The following is a 15,571-nucleotide window of genomic DNA, read 5'->3' as shown; positions in this document are numbered from 1 at the left end:
GCTTATATAGCTTTTTGCTGCCTGTATAAACATGCCATTCTACATAATTAGCTGTGGTATTAAGTTAAATCACTCAAAACACAGTTGAAAATACTCACAGGCTTATCATTTTCCGCTGGTAGCTCAAACACACACCTAAGTTTCGAATCCATGAGTTCCTCTGGTTTTGCTTCTTTCCACTTGAAAAATTAAATATTAAACAATGATATAATAAGGCACATGGAAAACTCACTGTAATATGTAAACGAATCACACCACCTTACTCAAGAAAAACTCCACAGGTGTTTATCATGTTACTGATAAAAACAAACATGATCAAAAGTGAGAAACAAGTACATCACCCTGAGTTATATCTTAAAGAAAGATCAGAAACTACAGAGTATATCATTCTAAGTAGTTTGAAACCTGCCGTTAATTCATATGAGAACTCAGAACTGTGTTAGAGTGATTAGCACACATAGGGGGAGCTATGGTCCGGATCAAAAAAAGAAAAGATAGGAGGAGGAGGGCATTCAAAAAACCCACATCGGTAAACCAACTCTACAACGCTAAGTTTTTAAATCTTTGTTCAGCTGGAGTACCTATTCAAACTTCTCACATTTCGAATGAGGCATTCAAGTTTTCTCCTCACTGGTACAGATTACAGGACTGTTCCTCTCCTTCATTTTGCACTGGCCAGGGAGATTCCTGGTACTTGCAAGGACATACACGATTCATGGGCTAGGTTTTACTTTTGCAGCATCAGCTTCTAAACAATGACAGATGTATTGCACATAAAGAGATAACTTCCTCCTCTCTTCCTTCTCTTCCCTTCAGTTAGGGAGTCTGCCATAATAAAGTTTCTCTTCCAATATTTATAGTAGGGATTCACAGTTATAAATCCTTGCCTGGTATCAGCTGTAACCCTGAACTGAAATGGTTGGGTCACAGCAGTGATATACAGTTAGAAGAGTCCACATTTATGGAGAACACATTTCTGTCTCTGTTTTAAGAGAACACATTTATGTTCCTGGGGTTTTCATATGCTTCTCTTCACTTGGACTCTACTTTGGTTACCAAGGTACTGGTACTGCTCAGCGTATCTCAAGAAGGTGTCAAGTTATGGCTAACCTCAGTGCAACCTGAAGAATTTGACTCATCCTAAACAGCTGAAGAGTACTCCAGCTCCTCTGCGGCTGAAGTCAGAACTCTATTTTGAGCTTGCTGGCTGGCTGTCTGGCGCGTTGAAAGCTTTATAGTACTCCACTAATTTGTCTCACCTGTTTATCCAGAATAGGAGGGTATTTGGAGAGTCGTAACAAAACTAAAAACTGATCAAGCGTTATGGGGAAAAAAATCATAGTAGTCTGGAGAGCTCTGAAAAACTGAAAGGACCATTTAGGTCCAAAAAACATTCATTGCTAGCAGAACATTTCTCATGGTTTAAGTAATTCATAAAAATTAAAGTTAGAAAGAGAGGCAGACTGGCTAATCTTTCTACCAATGCAGAAATTTTATCAGCATTGGCGTTTCTCCCATCCAGTCTTATTCTGAGCTATATTAAACAAATATAGTTCCATAAATCTCTTTGAAAAAGGAGAATTCTTTGTCAACTAACTCTACAGAGTGCCTAAGCTTTAAAGGGTATAACCCTGTTCAAGTGGGATGCAGTTCTCAGAGAAATACAGGTCAACTGTAGACTTTTCTACTATATCTAATAAAATATATTAACTCACAAGCATGCTCCAGAAGCTGAATCCTAAACATCTTTATTAAAAAAAAAAAAAAAAATTATGCTTGAACTACTGTGCAACTTCTATTCTGGAGAGTGACCTGCATTTTCATATTACCTCCCACCTTTAAAAGCATGGGAAAAAGGCGTTAGTTCTTCATGAAGCACAGCAAATGAAGGTCAAAAATGAAGCCAACCATAATAATAATAAAATCCTATGACAATCATCATCATCATGCATCTATTCAAAGAGAATAGAAAAAGTTTAATTTGTTCAAAAAACCTTTGATGTTTTACTATGCCATGAAATCAAATAGGCAATGAAGAGTAAACCTTTCAGGCTTTCTCCTCTTTAAAAAAGAGGCTCAGCAGTGGCAGCATTTACAAGATGCTGCAATCCTAAACAAATTAGTCTAAATGTACTGTAGAATTACATAGGTTTCCCTAGTTGACTTTACATGAAAAGTCTTCTCAAATTTTGAAGAGTTGTTCAGAAGAACATGCATTGAAAAAGCTTACTGTAAAAAACCCATAGCATGTATTCTGAGCTTTTTTTCTGTTTATATGCATACATACAAACACACATACAGACCCACAATTCAGAGAGCAAAGGACTTTTTATTGTGTCCTCAACAGCTACTGAGTACTCTCTCAAATTAATAAAAGCTAGATCAGAGAAAGCTTTCTCATGCCTTCTTGTAGTAGCAAAAGTCTTGCTGTTACAGGAAAGCCCCCAGTTGACACATTGCTGCATTCCTTTCCAAGTCATCTTAAAGTAGCCAGACATCTTATTTCTACATCTTTTGTCCTTTGCCTCCGCACCTATCTGCTTCTGTTACTCTCATTTGTAATCCACAGGACAAGATTTATGAGGGCAGTTTATTTATCTAATCCACAACACACCTAGGCAGGGATAAAGAAAAATATAATACTTGCAAGGCATCCAGGTTCCCACTGGGAAAAGGAAACTGCTCAAGGGAAGACCCAAGACTGAGGAAACAGAAGCATAAAAATCTAAAAGATGCCACAGATCAGATCCTTAGAATATATAGTGCAAGTTTGCCTTTTTACAAAATTTGTATTTTTGTTTAAAATATGTGTATGTATGTATACACACACACATACATACAAGTACTTAATATTTGTTTCATGGCCTAGTATCCCACTACTGGCAGTCCTAAGGAAACAGCCACAGATATCAACTAAGTTTTCTGTGCTGTGTCTTTTAGCACAAGAATAATGGAGCTAGACATAAAAAGAAAACACCTTGCTCATGCACAGAGATATAAATCTGATAAAGCTTTCAAGGAAAATTCCAGTGTGGTTCAACAACAGCAGATAAGCAATGCAGTAAAAGGTCTTATAAAATTCACACAATCAGAAAGAAATCTGTTTTAATTAATTTTAATACTTACTACTGCTTCCATATCTGAAGTATCAGCTGGAGCAAACATAGACTGAACCATAAACTTGTGTTTACTTTTCTCATTAGGATCATAGTCAAAAGGCTGTAGCATCACTGCAAGAAAAACAAGAAAAACCCCAACCCCCTTATGTTAGCATTGCTCTGACGCATTGTCATGCTCTGATGACATAGTTACCAGATCTGAGAAATACAGACAATGAAATGATTTCAAGTCGTATAGCCCTAAGACAAAAACAACAGCTGGGACGAGGAACTCCACTTAAAAAAAGACTTCAAAGAAATCTAAGATAGACTTCTTCAGCCTGTCTGCATTTTTGAGAACTGTGGAAATGCCGACCACTGTACAATATTCTGTATACAACTATGGCAAGATAATAATAGCAGTTTATACTCATCTTTAAATTCATCAGCATATTTTACGTATCTTCTGGGACAGAAGAAAAACTCTCAAAGAAAATATCATGCTTTTCCCCCCATCCTTAGGAAGAAGCAGTAAGTGGGCATTTTAATTACTTGTACACAGTATCGCTGATGGTTCCCGAGAAGAACTACAGAGGCAGGCAAAGTCAAACACTTTACACCTCAAGGTTCAAGTCTCAGGATGGAAATTTCCTCTACAAAGTTCAAGAGCCTCATGATATTTGTTTTATCAAGTACAACTATTTCTCTTCCAAAAATAAGTTGTGGAAAGTTTGCTACCAAGTTTATGGAAGTTTATGGTTAAACGCTTTACAAACTTTGCCTCTGAAAGGTATAAAAGAAATTTATTTCTATCCAGAAATCATAATCATGCTGAACTTTATTTAAGCAGAAAAGGAGTGTGTTCAGGGGTGGAGAAAGGAAAGGTTTATTTGGGTGGAGAGGGATTGCTTTTTTTTTTTTTTAAATAAATATTAGGAATTCCTAAGGCTTTCGTTTCTTGGGAAAGAATTAATCTATTAAAGTAACTTTAGGACAGAGAGTTGTGTATTTCATTTACCAGGAATATTCTTCATTCTTTAATCACAGTGGTCCTTTAGAACCTCTACATTTTTGCAAATTATACTTGTATATTCAACTACTGTGCAATTCACACAATGTGTTTTGCTTGAAGCTTACATAGTACACAATGTAAAAACATGGAAAGTCAAATAAATGAACACGTCACTACATGTTGCAAAAAGTTAAGAATAACCCAAAATTTAAAAATGCATATTCCGTAACATAAAAGAACTGGGATTACTTGCATGTACTAGTACTACTAACATTACGTGCCCAAATTTATCTGCACTAATTGCAGGGGTTGGTAATATAAAAGCGATATGCAATGATCCCATTTATTATAAATGAAGAAAAGCCAAATCAATCCACCTCCTTCAGTAAGCAGAATATGTTACAGCTGTGCCATCTTTATTATGCACACAATCTGTGTCCATCCACAACCACATGCCTTTTAAAGCTGGCAGAACAGGAAGACAGCAAATTGTCTCAAATCAGGTGCTTTAAAAATGAGTATACATTTTAAACACCTTGCAGCAATCAAATACTAGTCCAAAATAAGTGTTTGCAACCTAACTGATTACTTTTAAAACCATTGTTCCAAACAGAATTGGGCAATACAGCACCGAATAGCCACAGAATATTTTTTTCCCCAACAGTAGACAAATGGCTGTCATTTCAAGCCTACATAATGTGTCAGAACTAACTGGAAAGTCAAAACCATCCAATGTTTATGGAACCTCTCCAGATCTGCAGTTTTATCAACTTGCTTTGCCCAGTGCAACCATAAGCTCATCTGAAAATCATTATTTCCCAAGTGATAGTGCTGAAGCCATTCCTGAACGCCAAATGATCGCTGCTCAGAATTCCATTCACTGAATCTGAACAGCAGGCAGCTACAGAGGGCTTGACAGTAGAAATGTTAGTACTTTGTATTTTTAGATCAATACATGAAAGCCACATTGACACAAATTATTCAGCAAATGTTCTGCATGCCAGATTGGAAGCTCAAAAATACCTACTTTGTTCAGGAGGAAACCAAACCATTTCAATATTTATCCACAGACTACTGGGGCTTTCTGGGAAAGATCAGTCCCATATAAATGCCCTAACTGCTAGACAATTTGCTACTGTGGAACGTGGGTCTTTTGTTTTGACTTGAAATTCCGTCCCTTACATGAAAACTACATGAAAAGCACATGCCTCTACAAAATGCTTTATAAAATCAGTCATCTGGTCAAAAAAATGTGACTAGCTTTCATCAGAACTTTTTGTTCTAAGAAATAAACATTAACCTGAGTTTCAAAGTTTACCATTGCCAAGATCTTTTGGAAGGTGGTTGAAATACGTATTGTCTTGCCTAAATCGATCCTCTTACAGCTAGAATACATAAAATACTCTACCATAAGCAAAAAACTGCAAAGTCATTGGGAAACCAATGGAATAAGTAGTATTATAGATTATATTTGCTAGGAATACTTTGAGCCCAGTTTTGTCTCAGATTTCAAACATGAAGGACCAATCTTACATATGCCCTGTTCTGAAATGTCTCCAGTTTTCTAACACATTCCTCTTACATCCCTTCGTATATCATGCAGAACCCTCTGTAGATTTTGTGTGTGGGCATGCGTTTGTGGTTGCCACCTATCATCCTCCTCCTTTTTCCTAGTGCAGTTTACTGCCAGAAATCAATACCAACTTCAGAAGCATCACTAAGTTTTCGCTAGAGTAAGCCTCCTCCTTCCTAAAGGAGGGAAGGAAGAAATTTGAAGAAAGCGGCATGGAAGCAGGCAGCCTTCTATTTTTAAAGCCAGCTGGTTCTAGCAGTCCCTTCCAAGAGGAGGAGAAGGAACAAAAAAGTCTCACTGCTCAGACAGCCAGTGACCTTCCTCCAGTTTCCATCTAAATTTATCAATGGCCTGTTTACTTGGTCTTGGACCACTATTGCCCTTACACTTAAATAGCAAAAAAGGGGAAGAGCCGTTTACCTTTAATGCATTCCAAGACATCACTCTCAGCAACTCTTGGCCTTCTGGCAAACTAACCAAGCCAAACGTGGTTGGTCTTCTCTGTGGCCAGCTCCCCATTCACGCTCTTGTTTCAACTTCTCTATGCAAGTTACTCTAATTAAACACCCACAAAATCTTACCAGTGCCCTCAGACAATAGCACTTGCACTTTGTAAGCTCTTCTGTTATTCAGCCTGCGTGCACATCTACGTTTGTCTTTTTCACAGCCACTTTGTGTTAACATCTCCATCACCCAACGATCACTAAGAACATCCTAATATCCCCCTACCTCTGTTCCACAAGGTTGCAATTACAGTAGAAGCATTTTATTCTCCAGTAACATGATTTTGCAGTTTTTATGATGAAGCTCATCCTGTTTCTTTTACTGTAGCCTTCAAGGACGCCTGGCTCTTGCTGCATGTTATCTTCAGCCTCCCAACTTTACATCATTAAAGGTGTTTTTAGTGTACTCTTCTTGTGCCAGAAATGCTTGTAAAAGCATTAAACAAAATTAATACCAAGAATCACTCTCAAGAAACATAACTAATAGCTTCTTTCCAATACTTCTCAAAAGCTATCCATCCACCACGTCATTGTTTATTCTTTTAAGTAGACCATTCTGTAACCTGTGAACCTATTTGTCTTTTCTAGCTTTATTAATATTTTTTTCCATGTGGAACTGTATGAAATGCTTTATGGTCTGGATAGATCAGATCTACACTTATCTTGCTTTTACAAAAAAAAAAACCCAACCAGCTACAGGGTAAACCTCAAGACCGGAGTAAATACAGGTCAGCTCCACTGAAGGCAAACAAAGAGCACTCACATCTACAGAAACAGGCAGAAACCACTGCATCACTTCATGTTTGTATAAGCTTACATAGTTCTTTCTGTAGATATTTTAATAATACTAAAAAGCACTTAATCTATGAAGATCCAGACAGACTCTTATAAAGCAAATGACAAAACCATAACAAAGCTCAGCAATCCCTACACAGCCCTTGGAAGGCCCAGGAGGACGGCATACTGCCACGATGTTGCCTTGGGAGAGCTGCAGAGCTGACGCGGGGCTGGAACGTGGGTCTTCAATGCAGGGAGCACCAGGGGACGATCCATGATTGATCGTTATCTTAGTGAAGGGCGGACAGACATTTCAACTGAAGAGAGGAGCTGTAACAGAAGCACCATCTGGAAGGAACTGCAAATTGCCTTTTCACAATCAGGTAAGTTTACCAAAGACTGAAAATATCCTCCGAGGGTATTCTGCAACATCCTAAGAGTAACTTCTGCTTCTCCCTGTTTCAAGAAGGAGCAGGTAGCCTGCTCTATTCAGCAGGACACTGCTCACAGATAACGCCATCTGTACTTCACCTCTCCCCATGTTACACATCTATCTGCAGGCTCATTGGTGTCTGCTGATTTCTTCCACTTTTCCTTTATAATCCACTCATGTATTTTATATAGATTTCAATCTCTGAAAAGCCAAAAAATTCCCCAAATATCTTTGCTCAAATAAGATATGTTAAAAAAGAAAAAACAACAAAAAAATCAGAACGTGTGTACATACCCTTGTTTTCAGAGTACTTCACACCAAACACAATCAAGCCAGATGACAGTGAGCACACACTTCCCGATAGGTATATAAACTCAACAGTTAAAATTACATGCTATCATTTAACAGGTGAAAACATGGGCTACAAACCTGACATCACAGAAAGCAGTGCATGGTGACAGGGCCTTAAACACTGATATTTAGGAACAGCTGTGATGTGGCATTAGAAACCAGTATTAGACGTTCCACTAGAAAACAGAAACCTTTATTCTTCTAGCATTTTACATGTGTTAAATGAGCCATCATAGTAGTATAAAATAAATTAGAGCAATGTACTAATAACTGCTTCTACCTCAGAACAGAATATCTTCTCAAGAACTTACATTAAAATAGCAAATACAGTGCCCACAGGTAGGTGCCATAGGTAGGTGAGAAAAGCATCCAATTACTACCAGTGCAAGGAAGATGCAGGCTGCCCCAAACCAAGCATCAATCAGTAATATTCTGAGACACTAATACGTTCTTCCAGAGCCTCATAACGTTTTACTTTGGCACTGATTTTTTTGGAGAGATGAGGTGTAGTACCAAGCCAGGGCTACCAAGTGGCTGCATTAACACGAATTAACTAGATTCTAATAATTTCTCAGCAGTAGTACTTTCACTAGAGTTAGAAGAATAAAGTCCTTTTTTTTTTTTTATGCCTTGCACGCAACTTGAATAACATGATAGAAAATAACCAATTCAGAGGCAAAGAAAAATTTCTATTTATATTTTGCTTTATTAAATCCAAAATAAACCCTCTCTTCTTAAGCAATATTACTCCAAAGCAAAGGTTAAACTTATCTCCTCCCTGCCCTGTGAATCTGAAAACAATTCTGTTCTGTAAAGTAATGAAAGAGGCCCCTTCAATCCTCCCTGTCAATCCTAAAGATCCCTTCTGCTTATCAGAACGAAGGGCAGTGCCCCAAATTTCAAGCCCCAAATCAGGTCCCAAGCATGGCTTAAAGGAGCTACTGGGAATGCAATATATACAGCTCCAGTAAAGAGCAATTCAGCCACAGAAGAAGGCAGCTTCAATTTAGAAGGTTTTAAGAAATGAACAGTTAACAGTTATAACCCCAGAACTCAGTAAGATATCTGCCTATACATTTACATTAATGTATTATTTAAAAAATTAGGTACATGTGTACTGCTTGCATTTCAATATGTAATGTTAACATAAGGACTGCCAGTTTAGGGTAGTTATTTATCATCACTAAATTAATATCAGCATGAAAAATATGTTGAACACAAAAGTGAGCTCTGTGATTAAATATACCAAAGCAACTTTCAAAATCCATGAAACTGTAAATCACTACAAAGGAAGTTATCAAAAAGGGAAATTTTTCAAAGCTATATAGGCAAGAGCAAAGCAGGTTAGGTTAGCACAGCAATCTCTCATAATGGGATACATTAAGTCAAGTCTTGGACTAGATCCATACCTTATCTGGTATATCGCTGGGAAGAGCGGAGCTGGAAAGCAAGTAAGATGCTGACGCGCTGGTAGCGCAACATAAGGTGGTTTGCGCAACACTCGCCTATACTGCGTTCTGCTCAAGGTAGAGCAAAGGGGTCATTGTAAGCAAAAGTTTAAGATACCACTCAAAGCTGAGACCAAGACGACATTTATAAAAGCACTGCATGTGCCAGCAAAGGAAGAGGGCCTTTAATTTTGAAAGTTCATCTGAAAGATGAAAGGAATCCACATCTTCATAGCATAAAGATAATTTGTAGCCAGAAACCATGCTAATTTTCATTATCACTTCATTGATTTGTATGCATTTAATATGCTTGCCTGCAGCTAGCATACATGACAGATATCTTTACTTAGGAACTGTCCTGAGTTTAAAAAAAAAATCTCAATTCCTCTCTAGAGAGCTTTATTTCATTTACATATTTGTCATTTCAAAGCTTACTGCATACAAGCTAGCCTTCTTCTGAAGCGCAACTGCTTTGCCTGTCCCCCCTGTCGGTACCGCATTGCACTGGTTATCTCCTCGCTCTGCGACATTCTCCAGAGATTAACTACAAATGAGGCACAATTCTGCAGTCGTACATGCTCAATTTGACACAGCAGAAATTCCAGGGACAATAGATCAATGTGTGTGCAAATGTAAACATATGAGAGAAGATTCACAGGATTAGAGTCTCGTCATATTGCAGTGCAAATTATTTTCAGGATCAAATTTGATTTTGTTGAAGCAAGCTCTCCAAAAACGAGCATTTTAAATACCTTACATTTTATTCAGTTAAAAAAAAAAAAAAAAGAGTCCTGATTTTTACATTTCAATGTTTTACAAATAAAAAGTTTCCGAAATTATTTATTCCCGGACAGAAAAGTTTGGCAAGAGACTAACAAACCAGAAATCCTCTCAAGAAGTAGTCTGCTGAGATGGACTTCCATAGGCCAGTGCCTTGTCTATTATTACACCAATATCAAAATTTATTAAAAATTGGAATTTTTATAGAAACCATTTGCTTAAATGAAAAGTTAGGATTTATGCAGTCTGCCTCTATAACACCTTTCTAATAAAATTTAGACCATCAAAACCATGGATCAGAGAAGTCTCATAAATCTAGCTGGAAACTTCAGTGATAAAATAAGTTATTTCTAAGCAAAAACCCAAGAAACAGGAGAGGAAAAAAGTCTTTCCATAAATCCCACAAGGAAAGAGGGAGTTACAGCAGAAATGTTCAGCGTTAATTGAGGCCACTAGTTATATGCAGTACAACTCTACAGTTCAAATATAACTTTAAAATAGAACATCTTCAATAGAGCTCTCTGTTACAGCAATGTGACTGAACCGTAAGTACGTTAGGAACGACGCACCTTTCCACGTTTACGGGGAATACTCATTTCACGCATACAAAGTAAGCCACTCCTTTGCTTTTCCATTACCAAACTTATGCAAGTCAAGAGCTACTGTCTCATTAGAGAAAAAAAAAAAACGTTAACCTTTCCTATAGAACAGCAAAGATTTAGTCACTTGACATTTCTAACAACAAAGCATATTGCATCTTCACGGAACCCGAAACAAGCACATTTTGAAAGTAAAAATTTTCATCTTGTCTATACTGGGGGCAGCTTGGTGACCAGCTACACCAATCTAAACTGGTGTGGTGGCTGTCCACCCAGTTTCACTCTTCCTTTCGTGTGTCTGTCCAAGCACTTGTCTGACCACGCGGTGAGCTAGTTCAGTAAATTAAGTCAGAAAAAACCCTGACCCTACAAAAATAATCCCACAGGGAGGGCAGGGCTGCAGCAGTGCCAACTTGGACAGACTGGCTAAAGCTGTCACGGAACTATAAGTCATTTATGTGTTTCTCCCTTCCCCCCTGCCCTCCCCCAAAACAAGATGTAAAAACAAACCCGTTACTACCGGACCAGGCATAAGGGAAGTAAAGATATACGAAATGGTTGTTTCTCCATGAAATCATATTCTCTTGCTTTTACAAGCCTCCAGCAAAACACTTCCAATTGCAAAGCATTCCAAGAAATCATTGATTTGATGAAGCTATTTTTGACTACCAAAAAGCTGCCTGAATGACTTACCAGAAACATTAATTGATGTTCCTGCATCGATAATTCCACTGTTCGGCCTTACGCAGTATCTACGGGGTGCTGTGGTCTTAACTTTGAAGCACACATTTCTGTCTGTAGGATTGCCGAGTTTCAGGTTTGTGGTGACAACATCTGTGAAAGGCCCTGAGGAAGACATGAAAAATAGACTTTACATCACACAGAAAACACTCTCCAAGCAGAAGCTAAACAGGCTCTAAATCTCTGCTCACAAATCTTGTAAAGTAATTAGATGTTAAAATTCCCATCTACGGCACTTACAGATAATTGTGCACACGAAGCTAAAGATGTAGCGACGCCTCTGAACATTTTGACATGTAGCATGCATGAACACTGACAGCATAACAGTTGAAGCTGATCATTAAAAGCAAAACAAAAAGGGGGGAATCGTTTATACGTGGTGCCAACACAACAACATAGTATTCATATGATGCCAAATTCTCTGTTTTATCATAGTTATCCCACTGTAACTACCGAATCAGAGCAAATCCAGGCTTACAGAGATACTATTTATGTTTATCTATGTCATAGTCATTAGTAGTATCCCCTACAGATCCTCTAGAAAGGCTAGTACAGTACACTAACCAGAGAGGAAACTGTAACAGAGTGGCTACCATAGAGTCACGTGCATATATAGGTGGGCCTCCATGAGAGCAGGATTCCAGTGGGTATGGGTAATGCCACAGCCATAACCAGCCCGACCAGCGCTCTGCATGCACCCCTTTCTCCTGTCAGGTCTCTTCCTTATTTCTTCCCCAATAATTCACCCGGCTACTCGAAATGAAATCTCCGAATAAACTAGCCTACGTCATCAAGACAGGAAACAACCGTGCGGAAAGAGGAAGCTTCTTGGATGCCGACAGCACCGGCCACGATTGCTGTAACAGCAAAGCCAGAATTGAACCGTTGTCAACTTCTGCAATAACAAACGCAGGCAAATAAGTGAATTTCTGGCAGGCTCCCTACCTATAACTGCCGTGATCCCCAAGGTTAGAAGAAAAGCTAGTTACTGGTTTACTAAAAGACACTGCTAAGTCAGATACAGGTAGCAAGTAACTGCACTCTTTGCTTAACTTGCAGAGAATCAAAATGGAAGAACCATAAACACAATTTTATCAACTGTCTTCAGCACAAAAAGAATAATTTGAAGTCTGAATAAAACGTCTTCATTTATCCTCAGGAAAAGCACAAAACGGATAAAAAGACTACCAAAATTTTTCTCATAGAAATGATAGTCCTGAAATTTAAAAAGGATAAGCGGTTATTTTAAAAAAAAAAAAAAAAAAAAAGAAAGAAAGAAAGAAAAAAAAGCAAGCAACATTCCACTGTTCTCCTTTTGCTCCCTTAAGGAAAATAGGGTTGGTTCTGGACTGCAGCATGGCTGGTTTCAAATAATTTAAGTTTATTTCCTTTTCCACAAATAAATCATGCAAATTTGTCTCTTAAGATGCCATTTAATATCACTGTAAAAGTATTGCAGTCCTGCAAGCTTTGTCCTTGATCCAAATAACGCTAAACTTTTAAAACAAAAAAAATTTAGACAACAAGGTAGCACCGTTTCTACCCGCACTCTAAAGAACTCACATACTCATTTACAATGCAATCTGGTAGCAAAAAACAGAAGCAATTAGATTTTCCGATTCAATGAGAAAGATTTCACCAAACCTGTGCCTGTTGAAATGCCGAGATGTGAAAGCGCATGAAGCACAGCTGGCAGGTTTTCTCTGTTTTGCATGCAGATAGAGTCTTTAAGACTAATGGAAAATAACTGGGCAGGAGAAGCTGCGAGTTGCTCAGTAAGTTAAACGTTTGCTGCATTTTTCTGATAACTTCACTTGTTTGGGTACATGAAGACAGGGCCAGATCTTCAAGACAGCTCTAACTGGCAGAGGTCTAATGTTTCAGAAGGAATCACTTGATGTCCAAGTACTAAAGATGTGCCTTTATTAAAAAAATAACAGCTTGAGCTGTCCCGGCGCAGAGGGAGGGTTGCGTGTACAAAGCCCTACATATGCAGCTGCATCCTCAACAGCACTTTACTACTCTGCATGCTGGGATAGATTTCCTGTGGGAAATACCATGTTTTTATTTGGCTGATCCATGAATGCATGCAGGGTGTGTGTGCTCCTGCACAGAGCTGCTGTTTGTAATAGTAATACGAGAATAATTCTGTGCGTAAAATAATTTCCAAATGGAGTTACTTACTCCATGTAACATAGACCATACTGAAATATTTGGCAGCAAAACCTTTCAGCAGACCAAAATGATTTCTTGTGTGCCTAAATGACTTTTCTGCTTCTTTTCTGTCCACTAAACATTTTTTTGGATACATTTTCCCCAAATTACAGGTTCTACACATCACAGAGCACAACTGTACTAGAAAGCTGACACCTGCTTTCAGCAAGCTTGTGCAGAGGCTTATTCCTTATGACATTGCTATGCAAATAGTGTGAGCAAAGCAGAAGGGTGAAGACACGCAGGATTAAAAGTGGTGCTTTCAAGTGCATAAGAAAAGAATAAACAGACAACAGGGTATTGCTTGGGGGTAATTAGAGCACGGCAATGAAATATTATCAGCCAGGCTTGGTCAGCCTGACTTTTAAGAGCGAGGCCCATGGCCTGCCAACTCCGGATGAAATGAAACCTTGAGAGCCCATTGCTAAATCCCTAGGTCAAACCTGGGTTACAGATTTTTCTGTGGGCAGTGCTAACAGATTCCCAGATAAACACGGTCTACTTCTGCACTGGAGATGCTCCTCTGCGTTCTAATATCTGGGTTTGAGCACTTACGGTATGGGTTTAAATGGTCATAAGAGACACACAACATCCACATCCACCCTGGAGCTTCACTTTTCAAGACAAGGCACTAGGACTTCTGGAATCACATTCACAGCTACAGTAGGATAAAATGCTCTACGCTTCTCCCTAGTGCCTTCCCATTATCAGCGTGGAAATAACTTAGCCTTTGTCCTCACTGCAAGTAGATGGACAAGTATATGCAACATTTGGATAACATCTATACCACCCAAGATGGGCTGCAAATCATAATTTCAATCAGTCAGGTTTGTGCATCTGGATAGCACTTGGGTTAAAACCAACTAGTCTACTCTGCAATGAAGACAGACTAAACTGAAGCCACACTCTTACAACATGGCCCTTATTTCATAAAGTCCAAAACAAAAGAATGTATTTGTGATTGTTTGCAATATTTCTGGAAAAGTGAAGCTTGTATTTCTGCAAACACAAATACAGCAGGTTTAAGGGCAGAGTGCTTTCTGAATGACATTTCGCACTTCAAAAAATCCTAAAAAACAAAAATCAATAAACTGTTTTTCTCCCCTGTTTTTAAAGATCATGAGAAAAATGCCACTGGTGTCATCCCAAGGACAAAGTTACGGGAAACTCAAGGGCTGGACGTGCATCATCTGACATGGGGTTGCCATGGGAGCAAGCTGTCCAGAAGGAAGAATGCAGCAAATTGCATTTGGCGGTGAAAGTTTGCAATGTTCCACAAGGGCCTGACAACTTTCCCCTGTCAGTCAGAATAAAGTCAGTTTGTGTTCATGCAAACTGTGGGCAACTCGTAATATGCAAACTAGCAGGTACTATTTAAAGAAAAAAAAAAAAAGAAAATAAGATATCCCATGTTCATGTAACAACAACCAACAAGATGTGTAACTGAAAGATGTATAACTGATTTTCATAGAATCACTTTTCATCAGGGTTAGTTTCAAACTACAGCTGTAGCTTTCCACCCAGGGGCTATGCATACAACCCTTCACATTTGAAGATCACAGTATTATCTCAGAATTTGCCACGCTCCATTTCCTATTCAAACACCAGCGCTGTATCAATCTTTCCTAAGAGTGCCATTCTGCAGTGTAGTGCATTATAATATCCCAGATCATTTTGGTAATAATACAAAAGCCTGAGAATTAGGTCAAAAGAACATGATGTCAACTCTATTTACATTTTAAATAAGCTTCATCACAATAAAAAAACATGGCACATGCTTGTAACAGCAAATCCAGGCTGATCACTTTTTGTGCATCACGGTACTTTCTCTAAGTTTCGGTTACTGTAAGAAGCAAGTGATACATGTTACACAGCTACATCATTTGCACAGAATCTTAATAAAATTCTTCTCCTCTTAACCAAACCTCCTTGCATCAGCACCACAAGTTAACAACCCTCACACACGTGTACTTCTAATGCAAATATGACTGCCGTAACCTAGTTTGGCGTGTGAAAGGAAAGTTAGCGCGAGTGTCAACAGA

General features: G+C 38.5%; 1 protein-coding gene across 2 annotated transcripts in view; it reads right to left on the bottom strand.

The window, feature by feature from the left end:
* VAPB (VAMP associated protein B and C) overlaps positions 1-15,571 on the bottom strand; it is a 37,125-nt gene that overhangs the window by 9,191 nt on the left and 12,363 nt on the right. For both annotated transcript variants that reach the window (XM_068913083.1, XM_068913082.1), the window contains exons 2-4: positions 11,268-11,420; positions 3,127-3,230; positions 99-179 (exon numbers count right to left, since the gene is read on the bottom strand). In XM_068913083.1, the coding sequence (XP_068769184.1) occupies positions 99-179; positions 3,127-3,230; positions 11,268-11,420 (338 nt within the window). The remainder of the gene's footprint in view (positions 1-98; positions 180-3,126; positions 3,231-11,267; positions 11,421-15,571) is intronic.

The sequence above is a fragment of the Struthio camelus genome, chromosome 18, assembly GCF_040807025.1.
Source record: "Struthio camelus isolate bStrCam1 chromosome 18, bStrCam1.hap1, whole genome shotgun sequence".
NCBI lineage: Eukaryota > Metazoa > Chordata > Aves > Struthioniformes > Struthionidae > Struthio > Struthio camelus.
Note: the sequence above shows the minus strand (reverse complement) of the source record. Positions and strands in the feature narration are given on the sequence as shown.